We start from the raw sequence: 16,835 nt of genomic DNA on the forward strand, positions 1-16,835 counted from the left end.
ACAACTTTATCATCAATCTCTTTATTAACAGCTCCGCTGCAGTCAGAAAACGCAAACAAGGAGCAATTTTCATGCCAGACTTCTGGAAAGCGCACAGCGCCAGGTCCCACACAGTGTGAAAGCGTGTAGGGGCTGTTCTGCCGAGGGAGAGACAGCCTCCACGAGGAACAAGCACAAGGCTGGGACATTTTACATTCTTATACTAAAACACATCTACCCACTTTCTTACGCCTAAAATCTGAAAAGAACCCAAATATTCACACGTGTGTGTGCATGGCGACTGGAGAGGGGCACAGCAGTGGAACAAGATCATTTTACTCTCCAGAGATGACTGTATTATTTTGCATTTCCATAAAATGTATCATATCCCCTGAAAATATCTTTAAGGACTATATGACATTAGAAAACATACAAGGCTGAGATAAATGTCTGCAATGACCTGAAACCCATAAAACTGAAATTTTGAATTATTCAAAATACATATTTTCGGATTGAAATCTGTTGGTCAAAAAATAGCATCTTACAAAATAATGAAAGGAAATGGCTTCTAAAAAGCTTGCAAAGAATTTGTAAGGGACTTAAATATTTTTTTTAATTGGGTCATAATCACATGACTAATATGAAATTTAAAACATCCAAGTGAAGTAAAAACTGCGTATACTGTCTAGATAGTTCCAAATACTGAGATGCACGGTACTTAGAGTGATACTTTATCATTGCAACTGTTAATTACATTACACTCAGCCCAAGACTTAAACCCACCATAGGGCAGAATTTACCTTTAATGGGTTTCCCTTTAATCTGTTTTGTATTTCAATCTATTGATGTGATTGTTTGAAAAATATTCCGTATCTATAAGTAAAACAAATTTTTATGTTTTTCAAGATTCTGATACTATACAACTGAATTTACACTGTTCTAAATAATGCATTTTGCTGTAGTGCGTCTTAGGTAAACTATCTGAGGGCTGTGATGTCTGTGCTCAGGTGGAAAAGGACCTGCTATGATCAAAGTGGTAGTGTTAAGTTGAAGGCCAGGGTCAATCAGCTCTGGGGCTTCTAGACCTCAGTTTATTCTACAATGTGAAACAAAACCAACACACCCTTAGGCTTTCCCTGGTCAATGCTGGAACCCATAAGATGGACTGTGGAGGGTTTAGCATAAATCCATTCTCCCCACTAAAAAACAAAAACAACACTTAAACAAAAACTCTAAGCTGGGTGGCAAGGAGGAGACTATTTTTGATTAAAGGCATTATCCTTTACCTTAGAAATATCATAGCAAAAACTATAAAGCTTTGATTGGAGCACACACACAGACTGTTCTGTTCTTCATTTCACCTACTAGTGAAATTTAAAGATACTCAAAACAGGAAAAAAGTGTCTTATTTACATTATGTTAAAGTAAGAATATTTTCAACATTAACATTTTAAATATCAGGTGGTTAAACTCTATAAACCCTAAACAATACTATGCCCTTTGTAGATATGATTTTTAGCTATCTGAAAACGTGAAGTATTTAAAAAGGTGATAACTGGAGAATAAAGTACAATTACAGTCACAACCCTTCACGAAACAATGTGAGCTTTCTGAAATGTGAACTTGAGTACAGCCTCAATTCTACCCTTTCAAGGAAAGTCCTGTGAACTGGGAGGCGGTGAGGAAAGGAACAATGCACTTAAAGTTCAATCCTTTTCAACAAATATGTGTATGGTTTGATCAGCTGCAATGATGTTCCCAGAACATTAAGACAAAAGCATGTCTCTAAGGAAGAAAAGCAGAAGTTTAAATGACTTCCCAAGTATATGAAATCACTTCTAGAATTAAGTACATACGATCACTTCCAAAATACATGGCTCAGAAATGTTGATGCCATCTTTCTTGGCGCCAATAAAGCTATATAAAATGTCACAAGAATTTTTAAACTGATGAGTACGGAGAAAGGATGAATAAACTGATTCTACAAATGAGAAACATATCACACAGAATTAAACAGACCACTTCTCTCTATATGACTGAAGGTCATGTTTATTATAGAACACGCTTAGTATTTCACTTGCCAAGTTCAGGTCTGCACTGAGACAGCATCCATTTGTGAGTTTGGTTTGAAGAAAAGCTAACAGAAAAGAAACAGAGTGGAGAATTTTTTTAAAAAAGCAAAACATACAATTCAGGCTAAAAGGTAACTAACTTTCCTTGTACTATTCTTTTATTAGAATTAAAATAGGCAAAAGTATAACCGAAGGATTGTTCAATGCCATTTTAGGTAAACAGTTTATCTTTTTGTTTGAATGCACTGAAGTGCACTAACAGTTAATATTTTCAGGGCTTGGTCTATGAGTTTGTGTGTGTTAATGATTTATCCTTTCATATATCAATTACTATTTGGAGCTGCTGATCATTTATCGCCACCTTGAGTGCAGCCAGAATTAATACTACGCAGAGCTCTAAAACATTTTCTGTGTGGAGAAAAAAAGAGGTGTTAATTAGAAAAATACAAACTTTATTCCAGAATATACCCAAAGCCACAAAACACAACTTTCAATTATCATTTTACTAATTCAGCAAGAACCATGAAATGCCGAAAGTCTATGTGGGTGATAGAACTCAGAAAGCTGTGATATTCATCCCCATGTTTAGGTGTCTGTCAAAGTAGAGGAAGTATGGCAAGCTCTATCCTGTAGGTGTTAACAATGGCATCGAGGGTAATTTTTACAATATTTTCCCTCTTACTGAATAGTCCCAAAAGTTAAGTGTTATTTTAATAAAAGGTTATTCTGCATTGCTGTCATATATTTTTACATATACTAAAGGTATTAGAATTTGGAATTTCAGGAATGAAAATATGCACAATTGCATGTCCCTTGAAATAACCTAACATAAGGAGGTCCATCCCTCCATTCAAAGCATTTAAGATAACCATACTCAAAAGCTGGCCATCACATGCATACAGAGCAGTTCATTCCTAACCCTGCTAACCCACAGTTAAGTATGTTGACCATTTAAGGGTTTAAGAAATGTAGAATCTGATTTGCGTTTAGTAAAATGAGAAACAGAGGATCCTAAATTCACTGAAAAACAACAGTGCCACCTGCTGACATTGGAGATAAAGCACCAACTGCTTTGAAAACCACCAGCTCTGAAGAGGAAGCATATCAACAGTACACTGTCTACATGCATGGAATAAATACAAAGAAAAGATACAGTGTCTATATAAACAGAATAAATATTTTGAAGAGTGGGTCAGTTAAAAGTTAATTATTAAGTACTACATTCATGTTTTCCTCCCTAATGATCAATTATATGAAAAACAAATACCTGATTATGTGAGATATCAATTAACACTAGGCTGCTGCTAACGGCACAATTAACCAGATATAGATCTTTTCTAAATGTAACCAAAGTAAATTCTTTTGCAAATCTTCACTTAGAGCTATAACTTACAAGTAGAAATAATAATATCACTGAAAAAACCAAAAACAGTCAAAAGAAACCAGCCAACTGTGGGATTGTGCTGTTTTTTTTTTTTTATTGTGTTTTCAATGGAGAAATACATCATCTGTTTACAAAATAGCTCTTGAAAAATACAAGGAGTACAGATACTATAAAACAAAGCAAACTCCAGTCATGAGACACTACGTACATCATGCGAAAGCAACAGTCTGATCTCCAAGTTATGAAAACTAGAATTAAAAAGTCACTACACAGAAAAGGTCCAAGTTCCCAGCTTGGCAAAACTTGGGTTCAGTTACATGAAACATTTAATAAACTGAATTCTTTTTCCCCAATGTGTAAACAAAATGACAAGACTAAATCTGTGCCTGGCAATTTCAATCTAACTCTGAAGCTACACAGAACACACAGACACCTTGTAGACTTCACCTGTTAGTCTGACCATCTTTTCTTCTTCGGTGGTAGGAGGAAGGGCAAGGTGACTGTGCAGAGCAAAGATGTGGGAAGTAGAAATACTGTATACTAGACATTACAAAGTATGGTGAAAAGAAAGCCTCAATTAATGCATAGCCTAAGGGGGAAAAGACTACACTCCAACTTCGGAAAATTAATTTAGAAGGATAGGGGAAGAGTTTAAGTAATTGCAGTTTAACATGAAAAATGCACGTGTGATAGAATGGAGCACAATGGAGGATTCATAAAACATGCTCATCAGAAAAATCTGTTAGGTTTGCTTTGTCCAGATTAAGAAAGAATAACTAAGCTTATCAACATCTGGCATCCCTCATATCCTGTAAAGATGAATGCTCTGCTGCTTAATTATGTGGAATTATTTATTGATAGGATAAAACAAAACGAAAAAAGGAGTAGAGAGCTGACTAGATGTCAAGTGCTTGCTAGAAATGATTTTTAAATGTTTCTACATGTAAAATTTACTGACAAATTTTGGTCAACCATTTAAAAATAAAAATTTGTTTAAAATTCTTGGAGAAAATGCCTTTTTGCCCACATGTTTAAAATTGAAAATCAACTTTACTATAGTCAGGAGTTCTGTGGAGTGTACAAAATTCCTCATATTTAGAGATCAAATGGCCGTCCAAGATAGATATCATGTTTCACAGGCATTATTTTTAGTCACCCTAGAATTTCAGCCATGGGACCAAAATTTAGTGTTCTGTGCCATGTGGCCACAGGGTCACTGGTTTCATTCACACCATGGCTTAAGAAAATACTGGCATTTTGTTTTTTATGAAAGAAGTCCTACCTTATACATACAAGCAGAAAGGGGAAAAGAAAAAGAATGGGGAGGGAGCGAAACCTTTGTTTCAAAGACAAGATACTGAAGGCAAAAGAATACGGAGCTTTAACAAGCTCAAAGAAAAATATTCGTTGGCTGATCGCTGATTTGTATGCACTCTAAACAATTCTATAAATAAAACCAATATAGCATTTCTTAATCATGACCCCCATCAAAACGAAGTATCTCCTAATTATTCTTTCAATGTCAAATATATACCCTAGAGTCGACATTTCATTTTTAAAGGTTACAGCTACCTCATAGATGTACTCTTATCCTTTCTCTGAAGTATAACAGTACACCACTGCACAGTGGCATCCAATTTGAAGACTAATGGTAAAGGAAATTCTTCAGGAAAAAGTGAAAATCCATCAAGCTGAAAATCTAAAATTAGTTCTACTTTCTAATAAAAAAAAATACATAAAAGTGCATCATCACAATAAGGAATTCTTATGCCAGTTTGTATTGCAAATTTTCCAAACAATGCAGCAAACATAAACCCAGTCCAGATGTCAATTATGAATACAAATATAGCTTGAGGTTTTTTTTTTTTTTTAAAGGCAGTAATTTTTTGAAATAGTTAATGTAACTGTTGCTAACACAATAATAATAGTACTCCTGGCTTCACATACTAACCTGGACTTCCGATCAAGTGCTGATTAGCCCAGTAAGGGAGGTCACAAAAAAAACCTAAATCCATTTTCAGTCGTGTCTAGTCTTGTACCCTCCATTCTCCTTTCTTAGCATTTGAAGACAACAGGTTGAGTTGGCAGATATTGTTTATGGACCCCTGAGGTTGTTTTTACCGATTCAATCTCAGTTTTATTGAATTCTTGATAACAGGAATAGGATTTGCAGGGAGAGCAGGGATATCAGAAAGGTCTGTACTGGATGTTTTCTGAGAATAAAAGCAAAGAACACAACATTGTTCAAAGTACTATAACTTAACAATGAGATTTACTTCCCACTGCTTTACTTCCTAAGAAATAGATAGGACCTTAACATAACTATTAAAAATTTAAAGAAAAACACTCCAAAATGTTTTCAAAATGGAGTGTAAATAAACATGCCTATTACTATGAAATTGTTTGTTCTAACACTTGTAGAAATTTTCAAGTAAGTAGCAATATTTTAGTAATATTTTAGCAATATACAAAAACTAATTTCAAATACAGCTTTAATAAACACACTCCTCCAACAACCACCTATAATATACTTATTAAGTTCATGTTAAGTTACGTTTACTTGTAATAACACTAACAGCTGTAATATTAACTGGCATCGGAGCACCCCCATGTGGGAGAATACTTAAAGTTCACCTTACACACAGGAGCAGCAGTAGCAGTTAACAGTAGGGAATGTATTATTTTCTGACCCTGTAAATTAAAAATTAAATCTACACAACTGAGCAATAATTTGATTATTCAAAGTTTAGGAAGGTTTTATTATGTTAAAAACAATTAAATCACAAAGCCTTCTTTAACATCCAAAAACATAGAGATGGCATTTTTAAGTGTTTTATTATGGAAAATTCCAAACATACACAAAAATAAGAGCATTATATAACGAACATCTATGTATTCATTATCCAACTTCATCAACTGTCAAATCAAAGCCAATCCACAGTCCTCACACCTTCACTCCCAGATTATTCTGAAGCAAATCCCAGAGATCCTATCATTTCATCTGTAAATATTTCAAGTTTATCTCAAAACAAGGATTCACTGTTAGACACAGTCACAATATTATAATCACCTCCCCAGAAATAAATATGACCCTTATATCACCAAATATAGGGATGCATTTTTTAAAAACTTTTAAAATCAATATAATCATTCCTTTTATATTATATAACTGGGTGATTTTTCTCTCAATGGCTCTAGGGATCTTTTCATTAGAAAGAAAATTCTAATTCCTTATAAAAATATCTAAAAGGCAAACACCCACAGGTACGAATCATGATAGTGATGAAGTCAATAAGACAAACTATGAAAATAGTTCCCTAGAGATTAATGTGGCAAACCAAAAGGCATGCAATTATAACCACAGAACTTAAGTTTGACAAACAAGTTTGTCCATGTATCAGTATCAAGCACAACACTTCCTAATGTTGTTGGGAGTTACTCCACCCCACAAAATTTTTATTTGGTAAAGGCTATGAAAATAAAAGACATTTCAGAAAGTAGTCATAATATTTATATCACTAGGGACTATGAATGTTAACAGCCAGCAAAAACATGTTGTAAAATGATCACATTAAAATAACTCTGAACCACAAAGCAGCACAGCATCACTGTATCATCAGTTCAGCAGCATCACTGGGCGGCAGTTGTCATCGCAGTTATTTTGTAACCAGTCTAATGTCTACTTAAAGAAAATATTTCCTTTATGTCAGAGTTTGACCTAGACTTTGGAGTGTATTTAATTTGAAAGGATTCAAGAAGAAAACAATTATTTCACAAACAAAATGAAGGTTCACTAATCAATGAAAAGAGTCCAGGTGCCTACTGTATGCAAGGGACTGTCACAAGTAGAATTTCTAGGACAAATGAAAAAATAATTTTAAAGAACTATGGATTACACTAAATTAATAATTGAAAACCGGAGGTGAAAAGTGAGGCAGAAGCACATTTTGAAAATTAAAAGGTATTTTTTTAAAAATCCATGAAGAATGGTTTTAAGTTCTAACTTAAATTTCACTCTCTGACCCATGAACAAAACCTCTACGTGAAGACTACACATTGTGCAGTGACAATTTAAATGATCTGCAATATCAAACAGCATGTAAGGGGAGGAGTTAGCATCCTGACAGTGCGGAAGAACGGTCCCATCATATCCAGTGCTCTACCTCTGAATACAATAAATACATCTGCAGGCTGGCAATTACTTTCACAAAGATAACTTTATTCAACTTCTGGATATGCTCATTTTAATTCATTATACAACACTAATCTTAACAACATTTATAAAATTCTCCTTGCTTTTTGCACTTAGTACCTGAGAGGCCAACAGGGAAGCCGCTGTCTGAATGGTTTCTGATTGAGTTGTACTTGTCTCTGTATCAAGTTGTTCCTGTGAGACAAAGAGGACGGGGGAGGAAAGAGACTTAAAAAAGGATAAAAGAACATAACTGGGTTTGGTGGCTAATAAAAAAGACGAATTAGAAGACAGGAGGGATCAAGAGAAAGATGTGACTACATTACAAAATCATCTATCATCATCAAAGGGTTAATCATCAAAAAAAGCCTTGTAGGTTACTTAACCATTTCAGATACACATAAATGTCTATCTGCCTACTTAAACCTTATAAGGCATGGTCAAAATATCTCATGACTCTTCCAACCAACTCCAACTTGGACATTGTAAACAAGCACTAATTAAAGACACGTACATGCATATTATAAAACGTTGCCCAGACAATAATTAACAGAATATAAACCCAAGCTCAGCTTTAGCTATGTGAAAAAAATAAAACTCATTCAGTATTATTAAATGAAACTACCCAGAAGCACAAAAACGGCTCCCAGGCCTTTAATTAAAAGTAGAAAATGTCTCTAAAACATTCCTCCTTCCTTTTGGTTTCTCTTGCCCTTCTCAATAACCAATGCACTGATTCTACTCTAAGAATCATCAGAAAATACAGGGTGAACTGTTGTCATTCCACTGCTCTAACCTTTTTTAAAGCAGTGCCCCAAAATAATACATATACACACACACACAAATGAAAATAAACATACAAAAATTTGAATTTCTATAAAACTATATAATAATAATACAATGAAATACCAAATTTCTCCTATGAAATTGAAAAGGGTAAACAGTGTACTAGAAATGGAAGACTGCAGTCTCTCTGAAGCACAACTTAGCAATACATATTAAGTTTTAAAAGCATCTATTTGTCCCAGTAATTCCTCTTTCATTAATTTATCCTAATAAACATAAATGGATGGCAGGTATTTAGCTACAGCCAACATTACAGTAGAAAAGGGCAACTTCCTTTTTTAACAGAAACAACTGCTAACAATAGGGAACTGGTTGAATAAAATATGGTAACAGCCTTAAGACAGCATTCCATGCAGCTATTAGTAATATTTGTCGATTATTCAATGGCATGAACAATTTTTCTTGGTTTACAGAGTGAATAAAGATTTGAAAGCAAAACGCACTGGTATATATATGCACACACAAAATCTATAAAGACACCAAAAGAATACTTGCTAAAATATCTATCATGGAAATCAGGATAATTTGGGGAAAGGAGGAAGATTTCCAGTTTTTCTACAACAAGGACAAAAAAGTTAGAAGTCTTCAGTACATTTCAGTTTCTGAAAAAATGACGTTCAAAGTCTAATACGTTGGCTAAACCAATCTTTCCTACCCCATTTACCTTGATTCAAGCCCCTTGCGCCACAGCTTCTAGCCAGCACTGTGTGCCAAAAACTGGTTCTCTAAACATACCACACTCTTACCCCAATAGTGAGATGAACTTCTCATCCTGTCCTACCCCAAATCCTCTGTATCCTTCAAGGACTACCCCAAATCCTATGTCTTCCTTCTATGAAGCCTTTACTAATTCTGCAGTCTTGCCTCTCACCACCCCTACCATCCTCAATTACTTTTTCTCTGATAACGTAATTAACCACTTCTACCCCTTATCTTCTCTACTTAAATATAAGTTCCATTGAAAACAGGAACATCTCACTCATCACTCTATCCCATTTGGTATCCACCAGATAACCTCGCATCTAGTAGGACCTCATACACTTGAGGAATTAAATTTCAGTGCTACACATTAACACTAAAAAGGGACAAACACTTCTCTAAAAACAATACTGAAAACCTAAAACCTATAGAACGAAATACAGTGCAATGTTATAGACATTTCTATCACATCTCTGTACTCTTAATTGTGTATGTATTCCAAGGCTAAATTAGTATACCTTTGTTTCTGTTTTATCATGTCCACTCAAAGCAAGACAGTTAGCATCTTCACTTGTTTCATCCTGTTTTTAAAAAAAAAAGCTTTATTCTCTAAAATGAAAATTTAGATTATTTGCCAATCAATGCTTTAATTTATAAAATTTTTTAAAGTATAAAAATAATTAACCTGTAAGATCGATCAAGTATGTCCTTAAAATAGGTTACTGGTTCACTTAAATTTTTTTTTTCATTTTAACCAATTTGGCTTCACTTTCTACCAAAATTTTAAAAAAGAACACGAGGAAAACTGTTATTGTTGATCATCACCACCTGAAGTATATTCCCCAAACCACTAAGTTCATAAAATATTTTTTGTAAGGAAGAGAAAAAAAAGAGTTCCTTAATCAAACAACTTAGGAACTTGGAATACTATCACCCCCTTTCTGGGAGATTCACACACATTAGCACATAAAAGGTTCTGAGAAGTTCTAGAAAGAATCTTTTAACTTTCCTAAACTTAACCATAGAATCCCCCTGGCTTAGTATGTCTTATTAACATCCTGAAGGAGGTCTGAAAAATGTTCTCCTCAGGTCTTATTTTTTTGATTTATTATAATGCTGTTTAAAACAAACAACGTATTTTTTTGGTAAAGAGGGAAAATGGGAAACCAAAAATGGTTATACTTTCCCATTCCTGCAGTGACTTGCAATAAACATCACTTTCTTAAGAAAAACAATTTCGGCACTAATTTCTCTGCTCTCTTTACTAGGTAGAACTAAAATTTAATTTTAAATGTGGCTTTAAAACAAGACATAGAAACCACGGCTAACCTACAGAGTAGAAAAGATTTAACACCAATATCAACCAATTCCCATAAGAACTTTATTTGTATCCTGCAAACATACAAACTTAAAAAATAGTAACGTAAGTTACAACTGGGCAAATTTCAGTACCGACTGGATATGTGACACTATGCAATCATTATTAGTATCGGTACATATACTGATCGGTGTATACATACACCGATCAGTATAGGTACCGATATATATATCACACACAAATATATATGGTGATAATATACTGTAGATGTGTTTTTGAAATATTTATGGCTGAAATGACATGCCTGGGATTTGCTTCATAACAATGGGAAAGGGAATAGATTTACAGATGAAAGAAGACTGGCCTTGAGTTGTTAACCATTAAAGCTAAGTGATGTAAATATAACTTGTTCATTACAATTTTGTACATGTTTGAAATATTCCATAACTTTAAATATATATATATACATATAACATCATTTAGCCATATAATTCAGGTGACAAGGCAAACTTTTTTTCTATTTTTATTTTACATTTCTACCATCTATATGTATTTGAAAAGCTTTAGTATGTGATAAAAATTAAGTAGAACTAAAGTAGTTGACAATACCTGAAACTCTCCTATCTGTATACATGTTAGTATATTATTAATTGAGTAGGACCAGTGTTTCTTTCTGGTTTACTAGAATTTCTAATACCAAATACTCATTAACGGAGAATGAACGACCCAGTAGGAGGCCTTCAAAATCAGAATATTTGTAATAATCTTCTTCAGCTTTAGCACCATGAGATTTAGGCCTGGGTTCTAATCCTGGCTCTGACTTTAATTAGCTTTGTAAACAGGAAAGCTATTGAACCTCCAGTTCTTCTGGGAAACGAGATTAGTCTATGAGATAACCTGAAGTCCTAAGATCCCTTACATATCTTAAAATGCTACTTTTGTTAGTCAACCATGGAGCTGCCATAAGCAGGACTCAAACTGTGAGAAAACACAAAGCACAGAAGATTGCTGGGGGCAGGGGGCGGGGAGTGATGAACCTGTATTTTTAAAGATACTTAAGAAACATGAATCAAGGATCTTAATTTACTTACAGATTTGAACAAATAAAAACTATTAAAAAAAAAAAAGCAATGACATAATCAGGGACATTTGAGCCCCGACTAGATATTTGATATTAATGAATTGTTCACTTTTTTAGGTGGGTTTACTTTGTTTATTCTTTTCTCTTTGTAATTATTATCTTTTAGATACACGATTTTAAAAATACTAAGGAAATGATATGACTGAAGTCTGGATTTTGCATCTAAATAATGCAAGTACAGGGAAAATGGAAAGGAAAAATAATTAAGGGTATAGTGGCTGAATTCACTACACCTGAAATTGCATGATGGGTACATGGGTACATGAAATGATTCTCTTGTGTATATTTAAATTTTTCTGTACTAAATTAAAAAATCCTATATTCCTATTGCCTCTCTAAACTAGACATGAAACATGAGTGTTTTCTACCAAGGTAAGTGCTAACGAAATTATAAGCATTGTACTGATATATATTTTGGAACTCTCACAGGGTAAGGAATGAAGCCATTAACATTAAGGAAACAGAATGACAGGTATCTAGAGTTATGCTTACATATACCTTACTAAGGCAAAAAGAAACGTGAATTCTGAAATGCTCTGACAACTCCCAACAAATATCAATAAACAGAAAGTGGCATTACACCAAAACTACATTCTTAGGTTGCTGTACAACACAATCATGTAGAATGGGGGCTTTTAATAAAAGATTACTAGGCCTGGAGAGTCTGATTCAGTGTATCTGGAGGAGGCCCTAAAATCTGTATTTTATAAAACAAAAACAAGGGCTTCCCTGGTGGTGCAGTGGTTGAGAATCCACCTGCCAATGCAGGGGACACGGGTTCGTGCCCCGGTCAGGGAAGATCTCACATGCCGCGGAGCGGCTGGGCCCGTGAGCCATGGCCGCTGGGCCTGCGCGTCCGGAGCCTGTGCTCCGCAACGGGAGAGGCCACAACAGTGAGAGGCCCGTGTACCGCAAAAAACAAAAACAAAAACAAAAGAAAAACAAAACAACAAACCCTGAAAAACTAATTCTGATGTACAACTGTGGTTGAAAATCACTGCCTTAAGAGATAATTACAGAGACAAATGTATTTCAGAATACACGGTGTAAGATATGATATACTATGCCCATTTTTCATTTGCATTTAGCATCATCAGAGTGACAAAATTCATTAAATTATTCATGTGTGGTTAACAGTGACTGTTTCCAAAAATGTAAAACAAAAGGATTCAGAATAAGCTAGGAGTAATACTTATAAAGACAATAATCTTTCACTATTAAAAATCAAAACACTGCATAAGATACCTAGTTTTTTCCACCATACTAAAGAAACCTTCATGTAACGCACAAATTCCTAAATAAAAAATTATCAACCAAAAATCACAACAAAATTGGTGTTTTTTGGGCTATCATCTCTTGGACAATGGTGAAAGTTTAATTAATAGAAAAACACAATGAGAGTGACTCCAGGGAACAATGAAAGTGTGTTATAAGGCTACTTCTATTTTAACACAAACATCAAAATCAGTGTACACTTTTAATGGTTTTCCTAAAACTATCTGAGACTTTGACAAGGTAAACCAGCTACTATAAAAAGTGGAAGTATTGTTAGAAAATTTCCTGAAGGGCTGGAGGACACAATCATTCAAGGTACCAAAACTAATCTGACTTCGCAGCTTATGGTCAGTCATTCAATAAGAATTCCCTGAGAACCTCTCATATTCAGTGACCCCGTAATATCAAGTACAGTGTAGAGGCTCCAAAACTCCACCTGGATCAAAGAAGCAGAAAACTGTGTCCAAAGGGGCCACCAAAGAATTGGTACACATGAAACATACAGTTATGAGAGAATAATAAATTAAGATGAGATGTAAATCCATGCTAAGTTGTGTTACAGCCTAGACATGCTACAGAAATTTAAACAAGAAACACAGCTTTATGAAAGAGTTAGACACTGAAAAGAGTAGAAAAGGGTGAAAAGAACTCTGGCACTAAAGCACTACCTAAAAATAATCTAAAAGCTTTCCTCCATGCTGCCTCTCAACTTGGGCTCACAAAGGTTTTCTTCCACTGGATTTTAAAACAGGTAAGGTGGTATTCCCATGGCTAACTAACATATAGATACCTCTTCTGTTTTGGTTTTCTTGGGACTCTCCTCTTTATGAGGTGAGGATGTCCTCTTGACTCCTACTATAGGATTAGGTGTCTTTGTTGCTGCATTTCCTGAAGGTCTTGGTGGTGGGTTTACCAGACGTGTTGAAGAAACAACTCTGGAGACCGTAGGCTTTGGTGGTGACGAAATGGCTGGTTGTGTGGCAGTTTGAGGAATGCTTTCACTCGATGTACCTAAGTAGTAAGTACATAAATACATAAAAGTTAAATCATATCAACATCAAGTTACAAGTAAAGCTTTTTTATTTTATTCATAAGTTTACAGGTAAATAATAAAATGGTATTAAAAAACTGAATTCAAGCTACTTAACTAACGAAGCCATCTTTCAAAATGAAGGCGAAAACCAAATATAATGCAAGTATTTTCAAATCTGTCAATCTCCTTACCCCCTGAGCTTTCACTGGAATTTACTTGTGGCACAGAAACTTCAGTAGCCTGTATGTTGGTCACAGATGCTGCTGTTACAGCTGGAGCAGGACTGTTTCTGCTAAAAACGGGGAAAAAATTAAAAAGTGAAAAAAGCAAAGAGAGATGTATAAAATTCAATAATAAAATGTAGTATGTGCAGAAGTTATTCTCTAAAGTAAATGATTCTTTAGTTTTACTTCTCATACGTATATATACATCAGTAACTAACTTTATTTCATAAAATATAATCAACAATCAAAAACACAGAAACATTCTAAAGCAGTGCTAGTCAACAGAACTTCCTATAACTATGACCTATGTACCTACGCTACCCAATATGGTGGCCACTATATCGATGTAGCTACTCTACACTTGAAACAGAACTAGTGGGAAATGGAATGTTTAATTTCATTTAATATTAATTAAGTTTAAACTGCCGCATGTGGCTAGTGACTAACGTATTTGACAGAACAGCTAAAAAAAATCTGTTCTTATTTGACTTGGGGTAACTGACTTAAATGATTTGGGGTATAAGAAAATACGATCAAAATCTGTAAAGAAGAAAATGGTCTGAGAATTAGAAATAAGTTTCTGCATACAAAACGTAAAGGTTCATGAAACCCTAAAAGCCCATCCAGTGGCCCATATAAACAACAAAGGATCTCAAAATCCAATCCCTCCTTCAATGTTCTGGATCCCACTCACTCCTGTCATCTCAGGAAACTCAAATCACCCCTCCTTCACTGTCCTATCCATTCAACTTTTCTGTCTCAAATAAATCCTATACATTAGCGTTTAAATAATCTCATTTTTATTATCTCCTGAAAGAAAAAAGCGAAAAGTCCTCTGTGGTTATTCAGTCTCCTTCAACTACAGCTTATTCAACTCCCAACTGTTGAATGATGATGCCATGAAAAGGTGGGCAAAGCTAGAGGACTTAGATTTTTGGTGCATACATGACATTCACAAAGCTCCACAGAGCTTTGGAGCTCACTGCTATATGGAAGTAAATGAGGTCAAGAGAGTGGGTGATGCCACACCCCCAATAATACAAAGAAGGCATAAAGGACTAACGAGAGAGCCCCGAAAGGCACAAACATCTAACGATTAAACAGAAAAGAAGAACTGGTCAGAGAACCACCACAGATTCAGGAGAAAACCTGAAATAGCAAAGCGGCTAGTACATAATAAATACTCAGTATTTGTTGAGCAAATACACATCTATTTTACATTCATGTGCACAAACTCAAAAGTACAGAAAGGCTTTTATATAACTCCCAAAATTCTTGTTAAAATTTTTGCTTCACTCAAAAAAAAGATGATGAAACCATTAAAAATAAAAATCTGGAAGCTAATGCTGTACAAATGAAGAATTGTTTTAAAACTACAAGATTTAGGGGCCACGTTGATGCCTAAAGTCTTCGGGTTACATATGACTGGTCTAAAAACATATCACACATTCAAAGTCCAAGAGAATAAAACTAAATTCATCATCTACTGCACCTCGGCATGTTCTATTTCATACGAATCCAAAGATTCATCCCAACCTTCATCTTTGCCATTGGTTATACTTTAACAATCCAATTTTTAAAACTGCTTTTTTCAAAACATTAAAATATAACATGCATTCATAAAAGTGTTCATGGTTTAAGTGTCAACTCATTGAACAAAGGGATGGGCATAACCGTCACAATTTAAAATAACAGCAGTACCACCAGAATCTATAATAAACAGCTCCCTTTGAAAATACAGTAGTATATCCATTAAAAAATAAATCTGCAATGATAACACTATAAGGATTTATGGAAGTTAAATATGGCTTTTTGTGTTTTAATTTTTGCCAACACAGGCCATGTTTTTCTTTTGAAATAAAAATGTTTAGCTGCTTTAAATGTTCCTGAAAAGACACTTAATTCTTCAAAAGAAATTTCCACTAAAACCAGCCCACATAAATCTCACCTTCTTTAGAAGACCCCTAATATTTTTCATAGATATTTTCCCCCTGCTACACAGGTAATAAGCATCTCCAGGACAGAAACGTGATCTTGTCCCTCTTGTCTGGTTCTCCTTAGCACACCATACAGTTCACCACAGGCAGTAGGTATTTCAACATATGAAACTGGAGGGGTTATTTAAACAGTCACTCCACTTCCTTTCCCTTTTTCCTTACCCCTGAGAGCTGCCAGAACTGTTCAATGGACTGGTCTTCATAGCACTGGTAGGTGAAGGCACAGACATGCTGTTATCACTGTCCATAGACAAGTCGAGGCTGCTGTCATTCAGAGGTGTCAACCTGACACCTTCTGTTGAATGCTGCAATTAATAAAATATTTAATCAAATATACCTTTATTTTATCTAGACCTTTTAAAACATAAACATCTTTTACTTAACTGATAAATGATTTCTACTAAAGAGCACAAATCAATATGTTTATGATAATCAGAAGTGTCATGCTGACTATAAAAGGTGAAGAGCTGGGACACACATACTTCCTGACTTCTAAGGATGCTCAACTTAACTACAGTTCTTCAGTGGGAGAAAAAGCGAGAAAAAAATGCTATAATAAACCTGCACACTGAATGTAAAATACACTGCAAATTAAAAAGCACTTTAATATGAAAACACATGTATCTTAAATCAGAGGACTATTAATACATACACACACTCACATATATATTAGAA

The 16,835-nt window shown here is 34.6% G+C and overlaps 1 protein-coding gene across 8 annotated transcripts in view; it reads right to left on the minus strand.

Moving 5' to 3' along the window:
- Positions 1-898: 898 nt before the first annotated feature.
- PAPOLA (poly(A) polymerase alpha) overlaps positions 899-16,835 on the minus strand; it is a 60,753-nt gene continuing 44,816 nt past the window's right edge. For 3 of the 8 annotated variants that reach the window (XM_079908171.1, XM_079908173.1, XM_079908178.1), the window contains 6 exons: positions 16,323-16,465; positions 14,131-14,231; positions 13,697-13,917; positions 9,691-9,753; positions 7,748-7,822; positions 899-5,648 (listed from right to left, as the gene is read on the minus strand). In XM_079908171.1, the coding sequence (XP_079764297.1) occupies positions 5,553-5,648; positions 7,748-7,822; positions 9,691-9,753; positions 13,697-13,917; positions 14,131-14,231; positions 16,323-16,465 (699 nt within the window). In that variant the 3' untranslated portion in view covers positions 899-5,552. The remainder of the gene's footprint in view (positions 5,649-7,747; positions 7,823-9,690; positions 9,754-13,696; positions 13,918-14,130; positions 14,232-16,322; positions 16,466-16,835) is intronic. The other 5 variants (XM_079908172.1, XM_079908175.1, XM_079908174.1 and 2 more) reach the window with 5 other exon arrangements.

Source organism: Stenella coeruleoalba, assembly GCF_951394435.1.
Source record: "Stenella coeruleoalba genome assembly, chromosome: 2".
Lineage (NCBI taxonomy): Eukaryota > Metazoa > Chordata > Mammalia > Artiodactyla > Delphinidae > Stenella > Stenella coeruleoalba.